General features: G+C 33.2%; 1 protein-coding gene across 2 annotated transcripts in view; it reads right to left on the bottom strand.

The window, feature by feature from the left end:
* Positions 1-7,673: 7,673 nt before the first annotated feature.
* vg (transcription factor vestigial) overlaps positions 7,674-22,770 on the bottom strand; it is a 57,461-nt gene continuing 42,364 nt past the window's right edge. The window contains exons 5-8 of one of the 2 annotated variants that reach the window (XM_077433024.1): positions 20,760-20,961; positions 20,556-20,684; positions 20,347-20,456; positions 7,674-7,827 (exon numbers count right to left, since the gene is read on the bottom strand). In XM_077433024.1, the coding sequence (XP_077289150.1) occupies positions 7,778-7,827; positions 20,347-20,456; positions 20,556-20,684; positions 20,760-20,961 (491 nt within the window). In that variant the 3' untranslated portion in view covers positions 7,674-7,777. The remainder of the gene's footprint in view (positions 7,828-20,346; positions 20,457-20,555; positions 20,685-20,759; positions 20,962-22,770) is intronic. The other variant, XM_077433032.1, reaches the window with a different exon arrangement.

Raw genomic sequence — 22,770 nt, 5'->3', positions numbered from 1 at the left:
TCAGCCGGAACATCGAGAGTCCGGTACCTGTCTGTCCGTCCGGGACGGGACTCGTGTTCGCGCTGAAGAATGTCCGCAGTCATCGTGCATCTTGTCCGGATGAATCATGAGATGTGACCACGAAGAGGACAGGAGTCGTCAACCGTTCAGACATATCTACGTTTTCATAAACGCAATGCGTAAATAAAAAAAAGAATAGTAGGTAACGGACACACTTCCGCAGACTCGGTAATACTACCTAATGGCTGGAATAGAAGCGTCGACGATGTCCTCTAAAAACAATGTATTTTCGGTCGAAGAAAGAACAGCGTTACTCAGCGGCTTGAATACGCATTCGGTAAAGTGGTTTTGAGAGTGGTATGCGCGTAAACCAAAGTCGGTTAATGAAGAAGACTTGTCGTCTAGGAAGCGTCGTGTAAACATCGATCCACCCCAGGGAACAATAAGGAACCCTCTCACTTCCTATGTGTGCTGGATATGGGGTCGTTAAAACGGTTTTATGGACACTTTGGATGCGGGATCTGCAGATTCGGCGCTAATGCTTCGGTTATTTGTTCTCTGCTGCGTAAATTGCTCCGAAAGCCAAGTGTAAAGTTGTGAGTTTGAAGCTGGAGTCACGGCAAAACGTCTACAGACAAAATGTCTGACGACACGACGTCTACGACAAAATGATTACGTGACTAAATGGTTACCAACAAAATTTTATGTATATATAAGGAGAAATAATCTAATCATCATTTAATAATTTATTTTTTAACTAGGTACTTGTATATGTATCTTTGATTTTTCATATGATTTTTACAGGGTTTTTCTTAGTTTCATTATATCAAAATATTTCCATAAGATTTTACGATGTTAAAAATATATATTTTTTACAATATTACGAGCTTAGTTTCATTGGTTTCAATGATGCTGGCAAGTTTATAAAAATCTCTGCATAATTTGGCCCCGAATCTGGGTGGTTCTTCAGAACTAACATGATTTTTCTGTCTATTGGAATGATTTGTTAAGACTAGAATCAATATTTTGACTGTTTCATGGTTTTTTCATAAACGATATATTTGCTCCCCTCATTTATTTTTATCTAGTAAGTATTTGGTTTTAATATTTGTTATATTTGTATTATTACAATTTTTTCGTTGATTTATGTGTAAAGATAGGACTAACGATAGTTTAATCTCACAGATGAACCGATAATTGTATTATATGTCGTAAGAACCCCGCTTTGCGGCTTCCGTTCGACAGTTTTACAACACCATAAAATTGAATAATTTCTTAAACAATGACACTTCCTATTTGCGGTTTAAAAATGGCTACCGACCGCCATTGTATGTGTGCGAGTCTATTTTTTCTTTTTCTCGGTAATAAATGTCACCAATCCATTAAAGCTCCCTGAGCAGCCAAGGAAACCGATTGATCGATAGGAGAACTGTTCCTATTTTGAACGGCATACAATACATATGGGTATTTTTCAATTATTTTAAAATAAAGTATGTATACGCGTATGCACTAAGATTAATTAAAATTGGTCTGTTTAAAAATAGTTGCGATATATATGGCGTTTTAATTTTTTTGCTTGTATTATATTTAGGAATGATTTAATCTAAATAGAAAATCTTCCAAATAAATCTACGTGCAAGAAGAAAGATAATTTATAATAATTTTAATGGAAACAGAAACACATTTCGATGATATATTGCGGCATGACACGGAAGGGTTAAGACCATCGCTTACGCGTATTAATGTCAACGGTTATTTTTGAATCTTGAGTTATTTTCATTTGTGAACTTCCTCCATACGACGTTATCGCACCAAATAGATCAAAACGGATCAAAAATAAACTATAAACATAAGCATAAATTAATTTCATGGAAATTGAGCGGTGGCGTCAGTACATGTCTTCGATAACAATTTGGATTGACAGCTTCATTGTTCTTCTTCGAGGACAGGGTTTGCTCTCGTCGTGAGTTTAAATCCTAAAGCCAAAGCTCAAACTATGTAGAACCCGACTGTCGTCTTCTGCCATATTTTGATCCGTTATCAGTGATATGATATATTTCGACACTGAAAAGTCCCGATTTTGCAACAATCGTATTTTGACGTTCATTTTAACAACAATATATTGATATCCAGAATACATGTACATATATATGTATGCAGTTTCAATTATAATTGTGAAAACGCAATTTTTCAAAATAGTTTTTTTTTGGAATCTTAATTATACATATGTACTACATGATACATATAATATTTGCTACGTCCTTTTTACATTTGTTAACATCGTCTTAATTAGGATAGAAAGTCATAAAGGGAAAATGTCTACGTATTCAGACTATGTAGGTATACATAATATAAATGACCTATCAAATTAGATACAAACATCAATCGATTTTCGAAATACTAGTATCTTAATTAAGACCTCAACGTTTGATCACTGTTGCATGCTGTTGGTAAATTTTTGTTTTGGAATGACCTCTAAAACACATGTACCTACATTTCGTTGCTTGAATCTGAGCACCTGCCAAGTTAACTTACATAACTTATTTACACATGTACATGTAAGTAGTTACTTTTACTTAAAACCGGCGATAATTAACATGCAAAAACGACACTTGAATAATAACGAACAACCGGTGTTGAGCGTGATTGAAATCTCACCGAGTTCACTGTAACCAATTCGAAATATATTTTCGGTCAAATTTCGTTCACAAGAACAAAGGGGATATGTAATCTAAATAAAACAACGAGTGTATCTACATATGTATGTACATATGTACATACATACATACATATGTATGTATAACGAACGCGTCGCAGTCGTTCGAACGATTCATTTTCATTCTTTTACTTCGCTTGTCCGTTTCTAAATATATATTATGTGTGCACTCGATGTGTGCTACCATCCTCCACTTTTTTTGACCATCCAATCTTTACTTTATTTTCTCTACTTCATGAAACAACGTCGATTTTCAGATAATTTATTATACATTTTCACTGTCAAATGATTTAATTTATCTTTATTTTTACCCACATTGCTAAATTGAAAGTAATATAAAACAAAAATAAATTATCGATTAGTAGATTACATTAAGTACTAGTGGTTTTACCCGGCCTCGCTCGGTATTTGTAATATAAACAGCTTAAACATGGCGAATCTAATAGGAAATATTCATTTGTTTTTTTATTAAATTTATTTGAATCGAAAAATATATAATATTCAACTAATTGAATTTTATTTTGTTTTCGAAGCTCCCAACCAAAGACTTACAAAGTCTCTTTCGAAATTATATATTAGATACGAAGATGGGATAATATTTTTGGCACGGCTGTAAAATAAATTACAAAAATGTCGTTTTGACAAATGTCAAAACGATATTTAATGTCAAATTAACATCTCTAAAATAGCTTGCACGACAGAATCGGCGTTCGCCAGGCAAATCAAACGTCAAATGGGTTGCCAGTAACAAAAATAAAATTTGACGTTTCAGTGAAATCATAACCAGTTACATTTTCACTGGGTAATCGTAATATCTTAGTAGCCAAAAGTTATTTATTTAAGGGTTAGGTTAGGTTAGGTTAGGTTAGGTTAGGTTAATTTAGGATCGGCCCTATTAATTTAACATTAGGTTGTTATGGTCGGTATTTATTTTTGTTACTGGCAACCCATTTGACGTTTGATTGGCCGGGCGAAAACCGAATCTGTCGTGCGAGCTATTTTAGAGAGGGGCAATCTTTTTATTTGCCGGGCCGATAAATGGTACCCTATAAAGATATTGATAGGCTCCCCACATGATTAGAAGTTCGGGAAAACCCACAGTGTAAAAAAAAACGGACCGCCAAAAACTGCAAATTAACAGTAATGTGATATCGTCATCCCACCCGTAATACATTTTAGCAATAAACGCTGGGAAACTTTCATATAAAAAATCTCTTTCTAAGAAATAAAAACAAATGTTTGGTTTGAAGTCAAAGCTTTTTATTTTCGGAAGTTCTCGTCACCTTCAGTTTTTTTTCAATTTTCGTGAAGTTTTGATGTTTTCTTTGATTTATGAATATTGTGATTGTGATAAGAATTTACATAAAATTCACAATTCGTGAACTTTTATTATTGTGTTGTTAGACCGTTAGCACATAAATATTTTTTTATTTTTTGTGATCTTCATTTTGTGTTAAAGGCGAGCTATTTTATCCTTTATTAAATATAGTACTCCTATTAATTTTCCTATTTAATTGATCAAGTCATCATCTTCTTCAGCAAGAGTTTTGAGAAGATCAGCACGGTAAAGTCGTTTCATTGATGATATGACACCTTGGTTCATAGGTTGAATTAACATTAAGCTATAAGACCGTCGTTTGTTATAAATTTAGTTTCATTCGAATGAAAATGAGCATTATCTATGAACAATACTGCTTTATGTGGCAGTATCCTTTACTTTTTAAAAAATCTCTAACTTCGGGAATCCGTTTAGTTTTGAACCAATCTTCGAAGATATCTCTATCCATCCATGCTCTTTTTTGATTATAATAATCAACAGTAAGATTTTTAGTTTAAGTCCCCTTAAATGATCTAGGTTTTTTTTTTTGCTTTTTTAAATTTGAATCTAAATCTTCGTATGATGACATTTTCTTACTCTTTTGTTTGCAAGAACGTGTAGTAATTAATATATACAATCTTTTGTGAACGCCTCAAACTTCTTTTTTTTTGTTTTACAATATCTCGGACAATTTGATATTCTATATTCTTCGGCAAGGTTTAATGTGGATTCCCCATTTTCGAGTATCTCAATTAAATCTCAAATTTTTTTTTTTATTAAGCATACAATTTTCTTGCGCTTATTTATTACTTTGATCTTTTGCTTTTTTTCAGGGTAAATCTAAAATTTTTGTGTGCTTGTAAGGGATTATAATTCAATGCAAAAATTAATTAAATAAATACATAACTGTAAACACATATCAAACGAAAAATTCCCACTGGTCAATCAATACTACAAATCTACTCAATTTTACGTATTTTTATTTTCATTCAAAAATAATTAAAATTAAAGAATTTTTTTATTATTTTCGAGCACGGATAATCCGCAAACCGAATTATCCACATCGGGATAACTGAGAGTACACTGTATGTGTATGTATGTATACCAAATTTGGTGGTACTAAACTGTGGGCTTGCCATAGTGGACAAACAAAACAATTATCTTTAAATAATAAATGTGAATTCAATATATTATAATTCAGTCAAATCTCCATCTAACGTTTTCGATAATTTCAATTAGGTAATCGAGCTAAAAAAAATATTTCCTCACGTGATGAATCACTCAATCACAATCACATTGTATCATGTAAATAAATACAAAGCTAAACAGCGGTATTATAAGAAGGCCCAAAAATAAAATGTGAGCGCCCCAATAAGTACCTACATTGTACATATATTTGAGGGCCATAAAGATGCCACTGGGGATTCCGCATTCGCCCGTCGCGCTTTATTTTCGATTGAAACATTAGTAAGACACTCCAATAGTTGATTTAATCTCTACTAGTATGTAAATGGAAATATGTATAATTAAATAATGTGGTCTAAGTAAGTAATGTCCGCTTCTGTCGTAACGAACGACGCCCCAATGTTTTAAGTCGGAAATTTTTTTCCGCGCTCAAAATTTTGATAAATCGGTCCAATCCATTGCCGCACCTGTGACGAATTCAATTTAAATAGTCTCAATTAATTAAATTTAATGAATAGGGTTAGCTGCAGAGTGAATTTCTCGCGCAAAACGTATTACATATAGACTCGTCGAGCAGCTGCTTTGCTATAAATTCTGTGTGCTTTGTTGTATTTCTCCATTTTTGTACAAAAAGCGCACACACATTCACACAAATGTCTTTGTTTTTATTTGTCGGTGTCGTACGTGTATAATATATGCGACAGAAACATACAGAATGGCGAATTCCTGGATTTTATTCTGTTTACAAACGAACAAGCAATATTTCGTCCAAAATTTAAATAACAACAATACCGTCTTCCACAGTTTTCCAATCAATAGATATTGCTTTACTTTTTAAGGAATATTTCAGAATGAAATAGGTATATTGGCATTGAGTGCCTGATTTTTGAGTTGGATTTGGTTGAAGTTTTTTTTTTAAATGAAACTTGTGTATACATTGGCACGGCATAATTTCGCTAATTGTCTAAAAAAAGTTTCTAATAAAATAACACGTTCTAAACGGGCAATTAAGCAAATGGAGCGACGGGCAATTGAATCGGCCATTAGGGCGCCAGCTGTGAACACGAATTCACTTTGAGCCATTAATTAGATATAGCATTGGTCGTGTGAGATGTGTCTCTTAAAGACAGTCTGTCTGGATGGCAGTTTTCTTAAAATTAAATGTCGTGTACGTTTTGCGAATAGGAAAAGTGTCTGGAATTGTTTTTGTTCTGGTCTGGAAGTCAAAATTAAAGTCGTAGTTTCCATTATTAGATCACTATGTATTTGAATGTTTCTTTTGATATTTCAAAGTTTTCACATATATAAGCAATAATAAGGTGTAATAAATACATAGATGTTAAAATGCGTTATATTTTCGTGACACTTGCGTTGAATGCAAATGTGCATGGCTTTAAAAAATATATATAAAATACATACATTTTATATTAGATGTAGGTATATTTAATATGATATAAAGTTGATGTATTTTTCCTATATTCTTTTACGTAAAACATACAAGAAAAAATAAAATTTATTATCAGGCCTTGAGAAACTGTTGTCACACTACATATCAATACCTATGTATGTGAAATCCTATTTAAAATATGTATATATAAAAGTTCGAAATGTTTTAAATAGAAAATTTTAATTTAGTAATTAAGTATCAATGAGATCTTCGAAAGATAATAACTAATTTTTTCAAACTATCGAAACTAACAATTTGTCAAGACCTGATTTTTACATGTGCATTTTATGAAGCGGTTGGAATTCACATGTGTTATATACATACATACATAGATAGATACATACATATAATAACATGAAAAAGAAATATCAAAAGTCTGTGTAACTATCTACAACTGCAATTTATACTATTTCTTGTGATCTTGCTCTTTTTTCTAGAATCTACGATTTAATCCAATGGTTCTTTAAGTTTTTGTAAAATGAATTTTAATTTTTAATAAAAGTAATTATTTTGCTTCGCGAAGGTTATTCATATTAACGAAATTGTTAAGAACCATTGGTATGTCTCTGTATCATTTCAACTCGTTTACAAATAGTACATTGTCTTAAAATATATATTATACATATATGTATATATGTTCAAATAACGGTAAGTATAGTAAGGGTAAATTTTTCTGGTACTATTTTTTTATAATTGTACAAACTACAATATTTATCTATACATATTAAGTAAATATATTTACACTAAATTGTTTTATTTACACTTATATCTAAGATGTCCTCATTTTAGGACTTATCACGGATATAATTAAAAAAAGTCTTAACTATATCACTGATTATTGAACTCGAGCAGTCCCTATTCATTATATTTATCATACAATCATCGAATTTTTCAAATGTAACATTTACAATTTCACACTATCTCGTTTCAAATGTATCAATTATTTATTATAAATAATCGTATATATACTTTGATTTAATTTAAACTAAGTATACACGTTAAAAGACACTTCTGCTTACAATGTATGAATTTTGTTTATTTGAACGCTTCTCATTTTATTTACTTTTCCTTAGTTAAAATTTAACTTATACTAAGGAGGACTCAGTTGGGCTCAGAACCAATACAAATCTTTCGATGACTCTTGAACTTGTGCTTCTAAACCTGAAACAATAAGAAAATAGTAATGAAAATTTAATTTTGCTATTTATGTGGGAGTAGGATGGATTTACATATATAGAAGTCGGAAAATGGTGGTTTTTGAAGGGAACAAAGCGTATGTCACCCCATATTAAAAAAAGGGTATACCCTTAAAATATGTACATACCGGCTGTACAAGCTGTTCACAAGCAACAGGGTGAATATAATATGATTTAATATAAAATATCTAAATACATATAGATATTTTATGTATATTAATTAAGAATATATTTTTAAATTCGTTGAATAGCTAAAATTATATAAAAAAATAAATATTGCTAGAAATAATGTTTAAGTTCTACACTGCGTTTTTTATCTACAGTTTTCTCGCAGTCAGTTGTTTTGTATATAACAATAAAAACGTAATTAAAAATAATTAGTAATAATTTCAAATTGTGCAACTTTGGTAAAATTGCAAACTCGACTACATAGCTGGCATGTAGTCGAGTTTGAACTTTAGTGCAAAATGACGTTCGGAGTAAATCATAAGATACATAGTTTAGTGCAGGTAATACATGTTTGGTAATTTCCAACAATTCAATGTTTACTACTAATAAAATGATTTATCTCGGTTGTGTTTAAAATACTATACGTATTTATATATTTTTTTTCATTACTATACCGAAGGATGATAACGATTTTTTTAAATTGTATATAAAAAAAATAGTATTGATATGTGAATGGTTTTAGAATATTAGAAAATCGAATATTTCATGGTGCTAACAAAGCCGGGATCACCGTGTAATATTCGGCGTAATGTATATGTACATATGTACCTACATACGTATGTATGTACGTATACAAACCAAAGGTATGTCATACGGTATGACAATATTGCGTAGTCGCCCTTTTAGACGAGGGATCAGAAGCACCGATGTCACAAAAGAGCCAAGGGGACCACCATGCAACCTTTCGATCGCAAAAGTGGGGTTTTTGAGGGTCGTTTTTCGTAGAGCAGCAACCTATCATTGCATACTTGTAACTACGCTTACATGTGTACATATCTACCGAGCGAGCGGTGATATATGATCAAATAAAGCGTTTGCAAACGTAAGCCGACACGCGTGAAATTGCCATCAAAGTAACAAAAGACCTCTTCAGTATGATATTTACATATTTAAATTAATTATATCATAAGATAAAGTGAATAAACATTCAATGTTGAAACATTCACTTCTGATTGAACCGTCAACATATGCTTTTGCGTCAGTCGAAAAATTCAGCAAAAATAATATGTATCTATATTATATTTCGTTAAATAAAAGACATAGATATACTATGAACTGTTTATGTTTATGTTTAATATATGTAATACTGTGAACCTAAATATTCTTAAAAAGATCATATCCAAGTATTTTGTTTTGTTTAATCGTCGGTTTTAATTAATTTAGAGTTTTAGTTGTTGTGTTCGGGACGGCCGGTCGACCCTTCACATTTCTCAGAATGGGCATCAACGGTCGTCGTGGGGATGTGGGTGGTTGAGAGGTGGGTTGCTCGAGGGGTTGGAGAAGGGGTGGTGAGACCGGACAGGTTATTTATTATTAGGGGGTGTCGTCCACTGTACCATTATTAATTTGAACCTACCCCGGCGAACTTTCGTACGAAGTTACCTGCCGAGGGGGTGAAAGTTACCCGGGAAACTGAGCGCTAGGAATTTACGGAGAATTAAATAGCTCTTATAATGAATTGTTTACTGCATGTCCGGTGAAGAATATTTCTGTTTGAATAAATGAAATGAATTAAAAATAATCGATATTTTTACGATACCATGATGGAAATTATTCTGCATGGTAAGTACAATTTTCGTTAGATTATTTTAATCAGGGCTGACGAGAGGAGGGGAGAGGTACAGATTTTGCAAATAACCTTATTATATTATGCAAAAAATTAATAAAAAATATGATTCATCAACTAATAATGTAATTTTTAGCGCGGAAGAATAATTTAAGCACCAAACTTTTTATAAAATTGTTAATACCATAATAAGCAAAATGATAACAAAGTATAATGCAGCTCATAAAATTAATTGGCTTATTTTCTGTACTATGGAGATTTCCAGCACTTGACGAGAATGATATTCAGATCCAAGTGAAAAAACTATGTACATACGTTTTACAATTATGATATCGCAGAAAGTTTAGGAGATAAACTTTTGCATATAAAAGCCAGTTACGAAACAAACATGGTTGGCCACTCATTAACTCCAATATATGTATGTAATCAATCGAATACGTAAACTCCAATTAGACGATATAATTCCTAATATAATAATAGGTATTCGTATATTTTATTCCATTCCAGTATCTGTTGCGCAGGCCGAACGATCCTTTATTTCTTTATCAAAAATTAAAAATATGTTAAGATCGACCATGGCTCAAAACCAATTAACAGATTTAAGATCACTTTGCGTGAAAGCCTATATGTATCTATAGAATAACATTATGTTATTCTATATCTATGATGGAAGCTGAATTAGCTAAATAATCATTTTTTTAAAAAACCGGAAGGCCTAAAAAGGCTGAAATATAAAAAAGCCCGAAAGCCTAAAATATAATAAAAATTTTATCTTCTGCTATTTCTATGCGTAACAAATTAAGTAACCATAAACATTTTCAAATGACGACTTTCAGTGGTTTTGATACTGTTTACGATATTTTATATTTTTTTATATAACGACTAGTGTTGTGCCCGTTGAAATTTAAACGGGTGGTTTCGAAAACAAATTGATACATGATTTAAAATAAAGTTACAATACGTATAGTAATAATTAATCGGATTCGGAACTAAAACAGAAATCACCGAATCTAAAACAATCGACAAATCGAATCTAAAAAACAAATCAACCGCCCCCCCCGCCACCCCCTGGCCGCCGCTGCCCCTAGACGGCGTGGCCAGGAAATCGAAACGGGTGGTAGTACCGAAACTGCTGGTTTTGGCAAGAAATTGATTGAAGAATTAGAAATTACGAATTACGAAGTGATAAGGGCGTTGTAAAATTTGCAAATTTCTTCATGACGGTGTAATTCCCTTAAATCAGCATCCCACTGTTAATATATAATCTTAATTTATAACTCCGTCGATACGCTATCAATATACATACGTATATTGCAATTGATCTCGTATAATTTCCAAGTCTATCTCAATTTTTCGGAAGTCGCCAAATCTTCATGGAAACTCACCACTTAAATCGTTGATAATTTCAGAATATTCTTCAAATTCATTTTCTGGTATCTTCAGCAATTTCATGGTTGAAAAGTGGTCTACCCGTTTAATCAATAAATGGTGAAGAAACAGTCGTAGTTTTAATTTAAATGCATTCAAACTTTACCATATCATGGACATATAAATTTTCCCCTTGGAACACTGTGATTTAAATGTTTCACGATGTCCAAAATAAATGCAAAATCACACAGCCAGTCATTATCAGTTAATTCGGGGAAGTCGATAATATTTTTCATTTCTTCTTTTCGTGGGATACATAAAACGATTTCTTCTTTTGTATCCCATACTCGCCGAAGTATTTTTCCTAGGCTAAGCCATCGAATATGATTATGATCAATAATATCTGTGAAGTCAGATTCAATAACTTGAAGGAAAGCAATGAATTGTCTGTGTTTAATACAAGTTTAATAATACAAGATGTCACATGTTCAACTAAGATGTCACATTTTTGCACAATACTTGTATAATGTATAACACAATGAATTATAATTAAATTGTAATCAGGACAATTTTCGCAAATTTATCCTGAATTTTCTTTAATGGTCCAATATTTTTACCCGTCAAACTTGGTGTTCTGTCAGTTGTTATTTTTTTAAGCAATTAACAACTTTTTCAAAAATATCAGCACCTGTTGTTTGATCTTTAAGTGATTCCAATGACAAAAGCTGTTCAATAATTTCAAATTAAGATTTACATCCGCGTATGAAAATTAATAACTGTGCGGTATCTTTTCGATCATTACTTTCGTCGAGAGCTATCGAGTACCATGTGATCGATTCTAATATTGATGATAATTGCTTATTAAAGTCGGTATTCTAGTTTGCCGTCTAGTTTGGCCCAAATTTGAATTCTATCTTTGAATGTCAGAAACGATAAACCATTTAACAAATCAACAAAAAAATTTTAGATCAGAAAAAAGTAAACTTTTTATGAATTTTGCTCGCGGGCCGCACCAAAATACTCGGCGGGCCGCAGTTTGCCCAGGCCTGATGTACATAAAAGGTTGAAGTAGCTTTTTAGTTTTTTTGCGCCTTAATTTTTCAAACAAGATAACTCGCGATGTAATTACTCACCAGTCGGTCGGTACTGATGGGAAGTTTTATTTGGTTTTCATTTTCCAAAAATTCATTTTTGTATTAGATTTCCGTCTAAGATAGGGTGCCCTTTAAGTGAAATGTGATATTATTGAGTAAACATTCCTTTTGATATTGCATATTTTTAAAGAAAAAACGTAATCATAACATTTGCATGTCTTTACTAAAACACAAAAAAATCAATACATTCGCAGTTTCCTACAAAACAAGAAGAAGCCACATAAACATAACATTATATAATCCCGTTGATTATTTTACATATAAAAGAATTTATAATTAGCGCCAATTAAAACATAGATAAAGTAATAATTGTAGCTGTACAAAAATCTTTATTTATATGAAGACATAAAAAAAAATCCTATAATTATGTCGGTACTTCGTGAATAAATTGAGATTTAACTGGTTTATCTAATATATATTTTATTTATTGATCTGTGATAGAATGTGTAAATTCGTTACGATACGTTTTATTCAATTTTGGATTAATTTTGTTCTAAAAAATAACGTTTTTGTGTTATAGTTCCGTTACCGAAAGTTGGCGAGAATAAATGCGCTTGTGTAGTGTCAGTGAATGGGTGTAAAGCATGCTATCACATTTAATAATAAAAAGAAACGTTCTATCTCTTTCATGCGCTTCTGCATGAATATGAGAATGCCAACTCTTGGTAACAGACCTGTATGTCACGTGAGCGTTTTATCTGTGAGTGCTGTCGTGTGAGCGTTATGTCGTGCGCGTTTTGCCGATGAATCTCACCGCATTTTGAAAAAAAAAATTTCGATCAATATGTTTTGTCAGTGATGACGTTCGGACGGATAAGAAATAATGAGAATTAATAAAGGAGATAACAAGGAGAGATAGGAAACGGAATACGTTCATAAAGTGGAGAGCAGAGAAATGTTATGATAAAATAAGTGGCTTTAGGCGTCATATTGTTGTCAAGTGAGGAATGTCCACAGACCTTTTTACATAATTTTGGCGTCAGTTTATTAGATGCCTTGTGCTCGACGTATATCCGATAAAAACTTCTTTGTTTGTTTATATTACTCGCAAGATGGGCAAGTGCATCGTTAAAAATTGCACATTGCATTCAAAACTACACAATAAACAACGTGGGGTTCATTTTTATAAAGTAAATTGATTAAGTCATTAAGTAACATATTATTCAATTAACATCGTAGTTTGACAGTTTTTAAAAGTGTCATGGCGATCGCCCGCATTCTACATAAAATTTCAGGGGTGGCACCAGAGAAATGTAAAAATTATTTTTAAATAAATGTAAAAACATTTCTCTTGGTGGCACCGAATACTCAATTATATTAATAACCAATTATTTAAGTTTAATTAATATAATATAAACGTCGTTCATTTTATATAATACATATTTTTATTGTAACTATACATTGCACGTTAATTTAAGAGTTCCCAAGGACAGACAAATACAAAAAAGTGGATAAAAATAGTCCCCCAACTGAGAAGAGAAACGGATTAGCCACCAACGCCCCAACACCACCATATACTCAAATTGTAAATAAATCTATATCAAAATAAAACTTTAATTGATGTAGTGAATTTTAATTGATGTTATGGAGACGTACCCAGAGAAATGTAATAATAATAGAAGGGCCCTTACGAATAAATAATTGTTGTCAATATTACGCGGTACCTCTCAATAAATACGCTAAAACGTACGGTCACAAGGGTATCGGAAATTAGGGATTTGGGAGTCTTTTTAAACTCTGATCTATCCTTTAGTAAACATATTGACAATGTTGTAGCTCGAGCGTCGAAGGCCCTCGGGTTCGTCATCCGGTCCTCCAAATGCTTTACTTCTATAAAATCATACAAAATACTATATTGTGCATACGTAAGAAGTATTGTTGAGTTTGCATCCCAAGTTTGGAACCCAGATTACTCTGGTGCAAGAGACAGATTGGAGCGCATTCAGAAGAGATTCCTGAGGTACGTCAGTAGCCGTTTTGGATTAACCTATACTTCCTATGAAGATGCTTGTAGGTGTCAGCATCTACTTCTTCTTGTCAAAAGAAGGGAGATAGCTGACATCTCAACAATTTTGAACATCCTTAACGGCTCGATTGACTGTCCTCAATTATTGAGCAGACTATCATTGCGTGTGCCAAATAGAATGACTAGATGTAATGAGCTCCTTTACATACCTAATACTTTTTCTAATTATGGAAGAAGCTCATTCATCTGGCGTGCAAGCTCCACCGTCAACACACTAATCTTAACAATTTCTATGTTTGACTTATTTAATATTAATGCTATACAAGCTAGAGTAATTATTGCAAATTTGTTTTTCGATGATTAATTTTAATGAAAGTTTATGATTATGATTATGAATTTTTATTTTGATGTATTTATTTTGTCTTTTTGTTTTTTGTTATATATTATATTTTTTATATTATTTCATAATTTTTATCATATTATTATTCTTATTATTCTGATATTCTTATTATACTGTTATTTCTATTTTTTTTCTTTTTTTGTTTTCTTTAACTATCTTACTCTATTATCATTTTTGTTTCTTATTTTAAATGTTTGAGCTTTTCTTTTTTTACCTATATGTGAAAATTATTAATGGTTTACTTAACATAATTATATTTTTTTTACTATCAATCTAATAAACTGTAAACTGTAAATTTTCCAAATAAATAAAATAAAATAAATAAAATAAAATAAATACAATCGGATCAATTTACTTATAAAAATGTATCCCATGTTGTTTATTGTGTGTTTTTGAATGCATTGTGCAATTTTTAACGATGCTTGCCCATCTTGCGAGTAGTATTAACGTGCCGGCCTTACACCCAATGGCGCCCTCGGGCAATTTTAGAAAAACACCCTTACACCCTTAGAAAAAAAAAACTAGATTACCACCCTCCTTTTTCCCGGCCTTGGGACCTTTTTACAGTTTCAGGCAGTGTCAGAAAAAGCATAGAAACTCAAATGTTTGGATATAATTCTTGTAAATTGTGCCGTTTAATAAAATTTAATACAATGAGTGGATTAATTTTACCTTGAATTTTATTTGGAAGAAAGGAAGAAATTGATAAGTTCATTATTAATAATATCAGATTTTGAATTCGGCTTTTTCCAGTAGATTGTTTGACTAGAATTTGCCGAGTACAAATGTAGGACCTTTGGCGCTCTAATTTTAATTTTAAAGCGCTTTTGGCGCATCGAGTGGCGCCCTAACTTATTTGGCGCCCTCGGGCACCGCCCGATCCAGCCCCCCCCCCTAAAACCGGCACTGGGAGAGAGCTAAGGTCTGACCGCACTAGGCGACAGCGCGCTGCAGTGACGCAGCGCAGCACACAAAGCCGCCATTCCACCGAATACGTTGACGCAGACGTATCGCAACTGACGACCGCGACAGAACATACGTCAACGCGACGTATGTGCATTCGTATGGGCAAAAACGACACGTCTGCGTCAACGTATTCGGTGGAAGAGCGCCTTAAGAGTTGCACAAAAGGCAACCTTGACGCTCAGTGTTGCGCCATTCGTAGTGCGTTCTATCCAGAGAAATGTACTATAACATTTTCCTCGTTCAAATATTCTAAACAATATTTGGCCGCGCTGCGTCGCTGCAGTACAGTGCCAAATGGTGCGATCTAAGCTTTAAGGAATTGAAATGGATTCAGCGATCAATTTGAAATAATATGCGGTTTCGGAAATTGCTTGCGTATATAATTGCAATGACGCACCTACAATGTTGTTCATGTGAGCGTTCATGAGTCGACCGGGGGGGGGGAGGGGAGGGGAAGGGAGGGAAGAAAAGTGAGGAGGAGATGTGCAGGGGGAAACAGAAACGAGTGGTGGGAGTCTGGGGGTGTGGTCAGCCGCTCTCTGATTGGTGGAGCCGGATCGATCGCCGGTGGCCACCACTACCCACTCGTCAACAATAAAAAATAGCCCATTATTATTTTAACACTCGCCAAACGTCACTATTTATGTATGTATTATATGTAGGTACATATGTATATGTCGAGTCGACTGATGTCTATATCGCGTATTTATTATTTTATGTTTCGTCGCTTAGTTATCAACTATGACAAAATTGTAATTACCTACTGTTAAGAATGAGATCCTACATATATCTATATTATTAACAGGACATAGATATATTATTAACCTCGTCAGATTTGCGCTCGTTTATGAGCTCGAATAACTTAACGCTTCATTCGCACTATTTATAATTTGTATGACGGCGATGAAACGTTGCCATTTCATAATAAATCATTGTATTCTATACATAACGAGTCTAACAATTCGCGACTAGACTGAGACGACGATGGCTGAATATGTTTTTAGATATACATATCTATATTTTTAAATATACATATATTTACATACACACACACATGAGCGCTTCCAACACGCTTCCAACTTTCATCCATCTCACCCCACACATTTTCCTAATTTCCTCTACCCATCTTCCCTGCGGTCTTCCTTTTACCCTTTTGCATTCTCTCGGGTACCATTTTAGAACTTACTTATTTTGTCCACCTTTCATCCATTATTTTAGCCACATGGCCCGCCCATTGCCATTTCAATCTCTTCACTCTATCCACTATATCTATCCATTACTCTTGTCATACGTCTCACCCACGTATTCCGTTTCCTGTCTTTCCTCATTATGCCAAGCATACAGCGTTCCATACTTTTTTGAGTGCATTGGACTTTGTGTAGCATCTTGGCGGTCAATGCCCAAAGTTTCACATCCATACGTCATCACTGGCAAAACGCATTGGTCGAAGATCTTTTTCTTCGGGCAGAGTGGCATTTTTTATTTAAAAACAACATTCATTCGTCCAAATTCACTCCATCCTAATTTCATACGTCTCTTTACTTCTTCTTCTTTACTACTCGACATGTCAATTGTTTGACCTAAATATAAATAATTATCATTTACATATTTATAAGGAATTTTCTTAGAAAAGTATTATCTTAAAAATATTATATTACATAATAAGAAAATGAGAAAGACGAGGAATACACTTATTTTAAAGTTATTTAAGGAAGTTGCAAACAAAAGGTAATGTTTTTCATATTTTTTTTTGTATTTTCCAACGTAAATGAGAGCGAGCAACCGCCTACCAACGTTTTACTTTCGAGTTCTTTGGTCTCTCCCCTTCTTCAAGATAATGGGCGATATTAAGTTAAAGGGAGGGTTTGCGTTTGAAGGTTTCGGCAATAATAGCTTTCCCTTTCTTCTTTTCACGTCAATGTAAAAGCATTGTGTGCGGAAAATTCGACGGAGGGTTGGAACCGCTGATATCGTTAACCTGCATGACACAATGGCGATACTTATAGAAGTTAAAATATTGCTGAAAAAATAGTAAAAAAGCCAATATAAAAGTAAAATATTATATTTTCATATTCCGAGGAAATCTATTCATATTATTCAACGCAGACCTACATAGTTCAGAAAACTCGTCGTAAGTACAAATCGATATTGCGAGCTATTTTTTTGCTTTCAATGAAAAGTGAATTTATTGCATTGCAAGTGTTTGCAGTGCCGCGTATATACTTTATGCGTTTTGAGTTACGTTTGTCCACTTACGTGAAAAATATGCAAGTGTAAGTACATATATGTATCTACGTATTGTATATAAAAGAAACACACGTCGTTTTTATAGGTTAGTTTTCTCGGAAAAATTTCCTCGATCAATTATCGAGGGCCGCGTAAGAAGACGTCACGCTTTGAATGCGGTTTGGCGTCCCTCTACAGAGTAGAGAACACAGCAATAAAACGTTCTCGTTTTCAAATGATCTGATTTTATTCTTATGGGAGAGTATGGCTATGAATACTAAAGTCGTCGACTTTGGGGTTTCGATTTGTGTTAATTCAACTTTTTTTTATTTCACTGTGCTCTAGCGCCCTTCGTCTGTCAGTAATATATTATCTGATAGTCGATTCTAGTCAATTTGATTCAATTCATTTTTTAATATACCAATCATATTCGTGATCGTTGATCTGGAATATATAGGTATGATTGCTTCAAAATATGAATGTACATATCTATTGCTATAGGAGAAAATGATTGAATTCTTTCATGAATAGGTTTTCAAGTATCGTATATTTTACTAATAATAAATAAAATGAAATGTGACAATATACGTATAGGTAATAAAATATTCTGATTTCTGAAATATTAGTAAAAACAGTCATTTTATAATTTTGTATTTAAAATATGAAATATTTTGTAATGATAATAGATTAGATAGAAATATTTCCAATGTAGGACATAGGTTCAGTGATTTTTCCGAATACAAACTTTGCGGACAGTTTTTCTGTACAAGATCTTTCCGGATACTGATATTTCATTGCATGATTTTTCAAATCTAATCTAATGTACAAAATTGACTTATTTGTAAGTCATATTGTCGTAAGTCATATGAAATATACATAGTTGACTGGCGTTTGTCGTTTGAAACTTGATTATTTTGGTCCATGCTTCCTTTTAAAGGTTTTATATTAGTTTTACTTCATTCGTAAATAATTATTGTATCTTGTTGATTTATAAATATATAATAACTAGACTTAAGCTAGTCTTCGGGGAAATTTCAAATAAAAATAGAACGTCCCATCAGTGTCAAAGTGAGGAAGTAAAAATGCTTGAAAAAAATTTCTATTGAGGATCAAAGACGGAATTGGAGAAATAAGTACATCTTATGATGTCGAAAAAGGACATTTTTAAAAATCATTTTATTAAATACTACATTTGTTTTGTATTTCCAGCCATTTTTTGTAAAAAATTTTCAATTCCTGGTACATGTACACTTGTCTTGGTGGAATGGTGTTTTTCTCTGACTGAATTCAAATCGAAGATGATTTTGAATTAATTTATATCTAAGTTGGTTTATTTTAAAGTAATATTCAATTCAGATCTTATTATATTCGGGTCATACTATAAAAATGCACTTTATTTGATACTATTAACGAACATGTAAAATTTTACTGCGTTTTGGAAATAGAATATATCTACGTACTTACAATTGTACAAATACATACATATGTATGTAAAAATGTTGTGCCATCGGCTGTCAGCGAGTTAAACGTGACGATATTTTTTTGTTCGACATTAATGGGATGTGAAGTTAATTTTTGCCTTTGATAATGCGTTTCGCGGATGTTCCTAAGCCTTTTGATGGTTTGACCGAGTGCCGATGAATGCTACCTGTTTAGTTCGGTTGAGGTCGGAGCCCAAAAAATGGAACTGGTCCAGAAATGTGGCGCGGCTGGTCGGGCCCTCGGTGGCACTGCGGCCCTCGCAAAAACACCCCTGGAAAACTGCCTTTGAGTGTCGCCGACGGACCGAGTTTCACCTGAACTCGACCAGCTACCGGCTACTACCAGGTAGTGGACTTCTTGTGCACCTTCGAAACTTGGACCGCATCGCCGCATACTATTTTCGCGTAATTATCTCAAGGACACGCCGTCAAATTTGTTCGAAAAAATGTGATCACGATTTAATTAATACGTCGTAATTATCTAAATATTTTAGACCTACATATACAATATCTATAATAAACAAAATAAATCGTTTTGTATGGGTTCAAATCTAACAATACACCATGTAGTAAGAAAAATTTTAAATTCTTACGATATATGTACCTACATACATATTTACATATGTATACATTGAAAATGATAAAAAACAAATATATGAAATAACTGATTTTTGAAAAGGCGGAATTGTGCATAAATCATTGAAATTCCTATTGTTTTTCTTGAAAATCGATAGAAATTTTCGATCGCTTTTGTTTTTCAACTATTTCTCAGAAAATTAAATCACACTAACCGCGCGAATCTATATGTAAAATTTATTCAAACAAAGAATGTGAAATCTTAGCGGTTGAATATTTATAAAGGATGTGCGAACTGCTTAAAATTTTAAACGATAAAAATTTTATACATTTACAAGTCGTTATATGTATTATAGATACATATTTGTTTAAATTTTTTTGCCATCGCCGAGAAGGTTTTATTTTTATTTTATAATATTATGTAAATTATATTGAACAAAGGTATTTTACGTTTTAATCGATAAATACATATATTTATATATATATATATATATATATATATATATATATATATATATATATATATTGTATTTGTAAAATTTTTGAACTCACCGGCCATTGTCGGGTAACTAGAATAAGCGGCCGTCTCCAATGCGTGGGTGTGGCCATGATGAGCGCTGGTCGCTTGCTCGTGCAATCTGCATGACCGGGGTAAAAAATAGCTATAAATTATTAATGAACATGTCACATGGGTTCTATTCTACTTATTTCACCATTAAAAAAGGAAATTTGTAATAACAAAATGCAACAAACATACAAACCTGGAAGTGTGTGAGGCCGACCAATCTACGGGCGGTTTGTACTGCGCGTGGTGGGGTAATCTGGTGGGTAGTAAGAGGCCTCCGTACTGTGCCATCGTATTGTGGTGGTGATGGTACTCGTGCACGGCCCTGAAATTTGATACAATTCCATAAAGATTGTATTGAAATTTTTTGAAAAGTTTTGGAATGTGCGAGTTGTTTTACCTGTGGTGGTGTGCGGCAGCCGTATACTGTTGGTAGTGGGTGGCCCAAGGGTCGTGGGGATGCGCTGCGTGTGCCGCATGCGCATGTGCGTGGTAAGGGTCTGCGTACAGTTCGGGAACCGCTGGAGCGGCACCCGGCGCTGGCTGGTACTGACTGTTCCAAAATGACGCTGGGAAATTACGCGACGACATCGGCGACGCATCTGCATAAAGATACAATCAAATGTTACTTATCTTTGTTGACATTTTCAAAAGTTTATCCATTTCAATTTTACACAGTCCGTTCACAGTTTACGAGGTTAGTAGTAGTACTAATGTATTTGAAGCATAATTTGTATGTGAACTTGGGGAAAACGGACCGTCCTTCAATTACACTGTTCGACAAATGACGACTTTTTTTTTGGTTCAGAGACGAGATATGACTTTTCTTATAGAATTATGGCTAGTGAACACGAATCTGGTAATAAAAAATGTTGATTGGCTCGAGATTCGGAGATATATGTGTTTTATAAATCGCGCGATTTTTCTATATCTTGGTGTTGTTCGGTTGATGTCTCAAAATCTGTCAATTTCCTGTTCAAAATGAATATTGGAATCTATAGTCGGATATTTTATCTTCCATTTTTAGTACTTTTCAGCTTTCAAATATCTCTAAGTAGTCATTCAGTTCAAATCAAAAGTCAAAAGTACGTATTTTCACTTGGGATTTTTTTCCCACTGTTAATACTATTTTATATTGAGTTTTTTTTATTGAAACATGTTTATTGAGATAGTGTTCTGATCTCACTATTTTTCGTTTTCGTTTAAAAGGGTTAATTTGAAGTGTGCTGAACTTTAAATCGGTAAAATTGCGAGCAAAAAGCTCGTACTAGTGTTTACTCGTATTTACACGAATCTGAATTGAAGTAATAGGGAGAACATATTACATTATCTTTATATGAGAATTAAATAAAATTCCACTTAGAAAAATCATATTTCGACTATTCTTGTGGATTAATAACAAAAATTCGTTTATTTTATCGAGGTAAGCCAGTTATCAATCGACCGAACAACACCAAGATATAGAAAAATCGCGCGATTTAAAAAACACATATATCTCTGAATCTCGAGCCAATCAACATTTTTTATTACCAGATTCGTGTTTACTGGGCATAGATCTATAAGAAAAGTCATATCCCGTCTCTGAACCATTTTTCGTGTCGAACAGTGCTATTTGACATCACTCCCACCCTTGCTAAGTGTGACCATCAATATGCTATTGTTTAACGGTACTAAATAACTCGATAGTTTGTGATTAGTATCTATGTACATACATATATAATTTGGCATTTCATGAATTCCTGTTCAATGTTAAGTAGAAATATCAAATGCCAATATTCATACAAATTATATTTGAAATAAAACATAGCAAATGGTTTTTATGCGGCGCAGTATTCAGTGAAAATTTCCATATGGAAAATTTTCTATTAAGAATTTTGGAAATGTTTGGAGAAAATTGTGGAAATTTATTATACACCATTTTCATGTCACGATGCATTCTGATAAAGGGGGTACATTTTCTCTCTCACACTAGTGTACCCAGTGTCGGATAAAGTAAATAGGGAGAGGGGGGGGGGGGGCAGGCAAATTTGAAATTTGAGGCCCCCACTTCAGCAAAAAAATGCTATCGTCGTTTTTGACCATGCTTTTCAGTATATGGTTTTTCATTAGGATTTCACAAAATGTTATTTTTTTTTTATTTACTACTAGTTGTTTTACCCGGCTTCGCTCAGTGTTTGTAATATAAACTTGGCGAATCTAATAGTAAATATTCATTTGTTTTTATATTAAATTTATTTAAATCGAAAAAAAAATATATCGAATCATCATAGAAACTGTTTCGTTTACGAAGTTTCCCTCCGGCGAATGTCCCAGGCGCCCCCGCTGGCCTACACCCCCAGCGCCCCCCGCGCCTTCGCCTCCGGCGCCCCCCATCCACCGTCCCCATGTCGTCATGGAAATTTTGACTTGTT

This window comes from Arctopsyche grandis, chromosome 1, assembly GCF_051622035.1.
Source record: "Arctopsyche grandis isolate Sample6627 chromosome 1, ASM5162203v2, whole genome shotgun sequence".
Classification (NCBI taxonomy): domain Eukaryota; kingdom Metazoa; phylum Arthropoda; class Insecta; order Trichoptera; family Hydropsychidae; genus Arctopsyche; species Arctopsyche grandis.
Note: the sequence above shows the minus strand (reverse complement) of the source record. Positions and strands in the feature narration are given on the sequence as shown.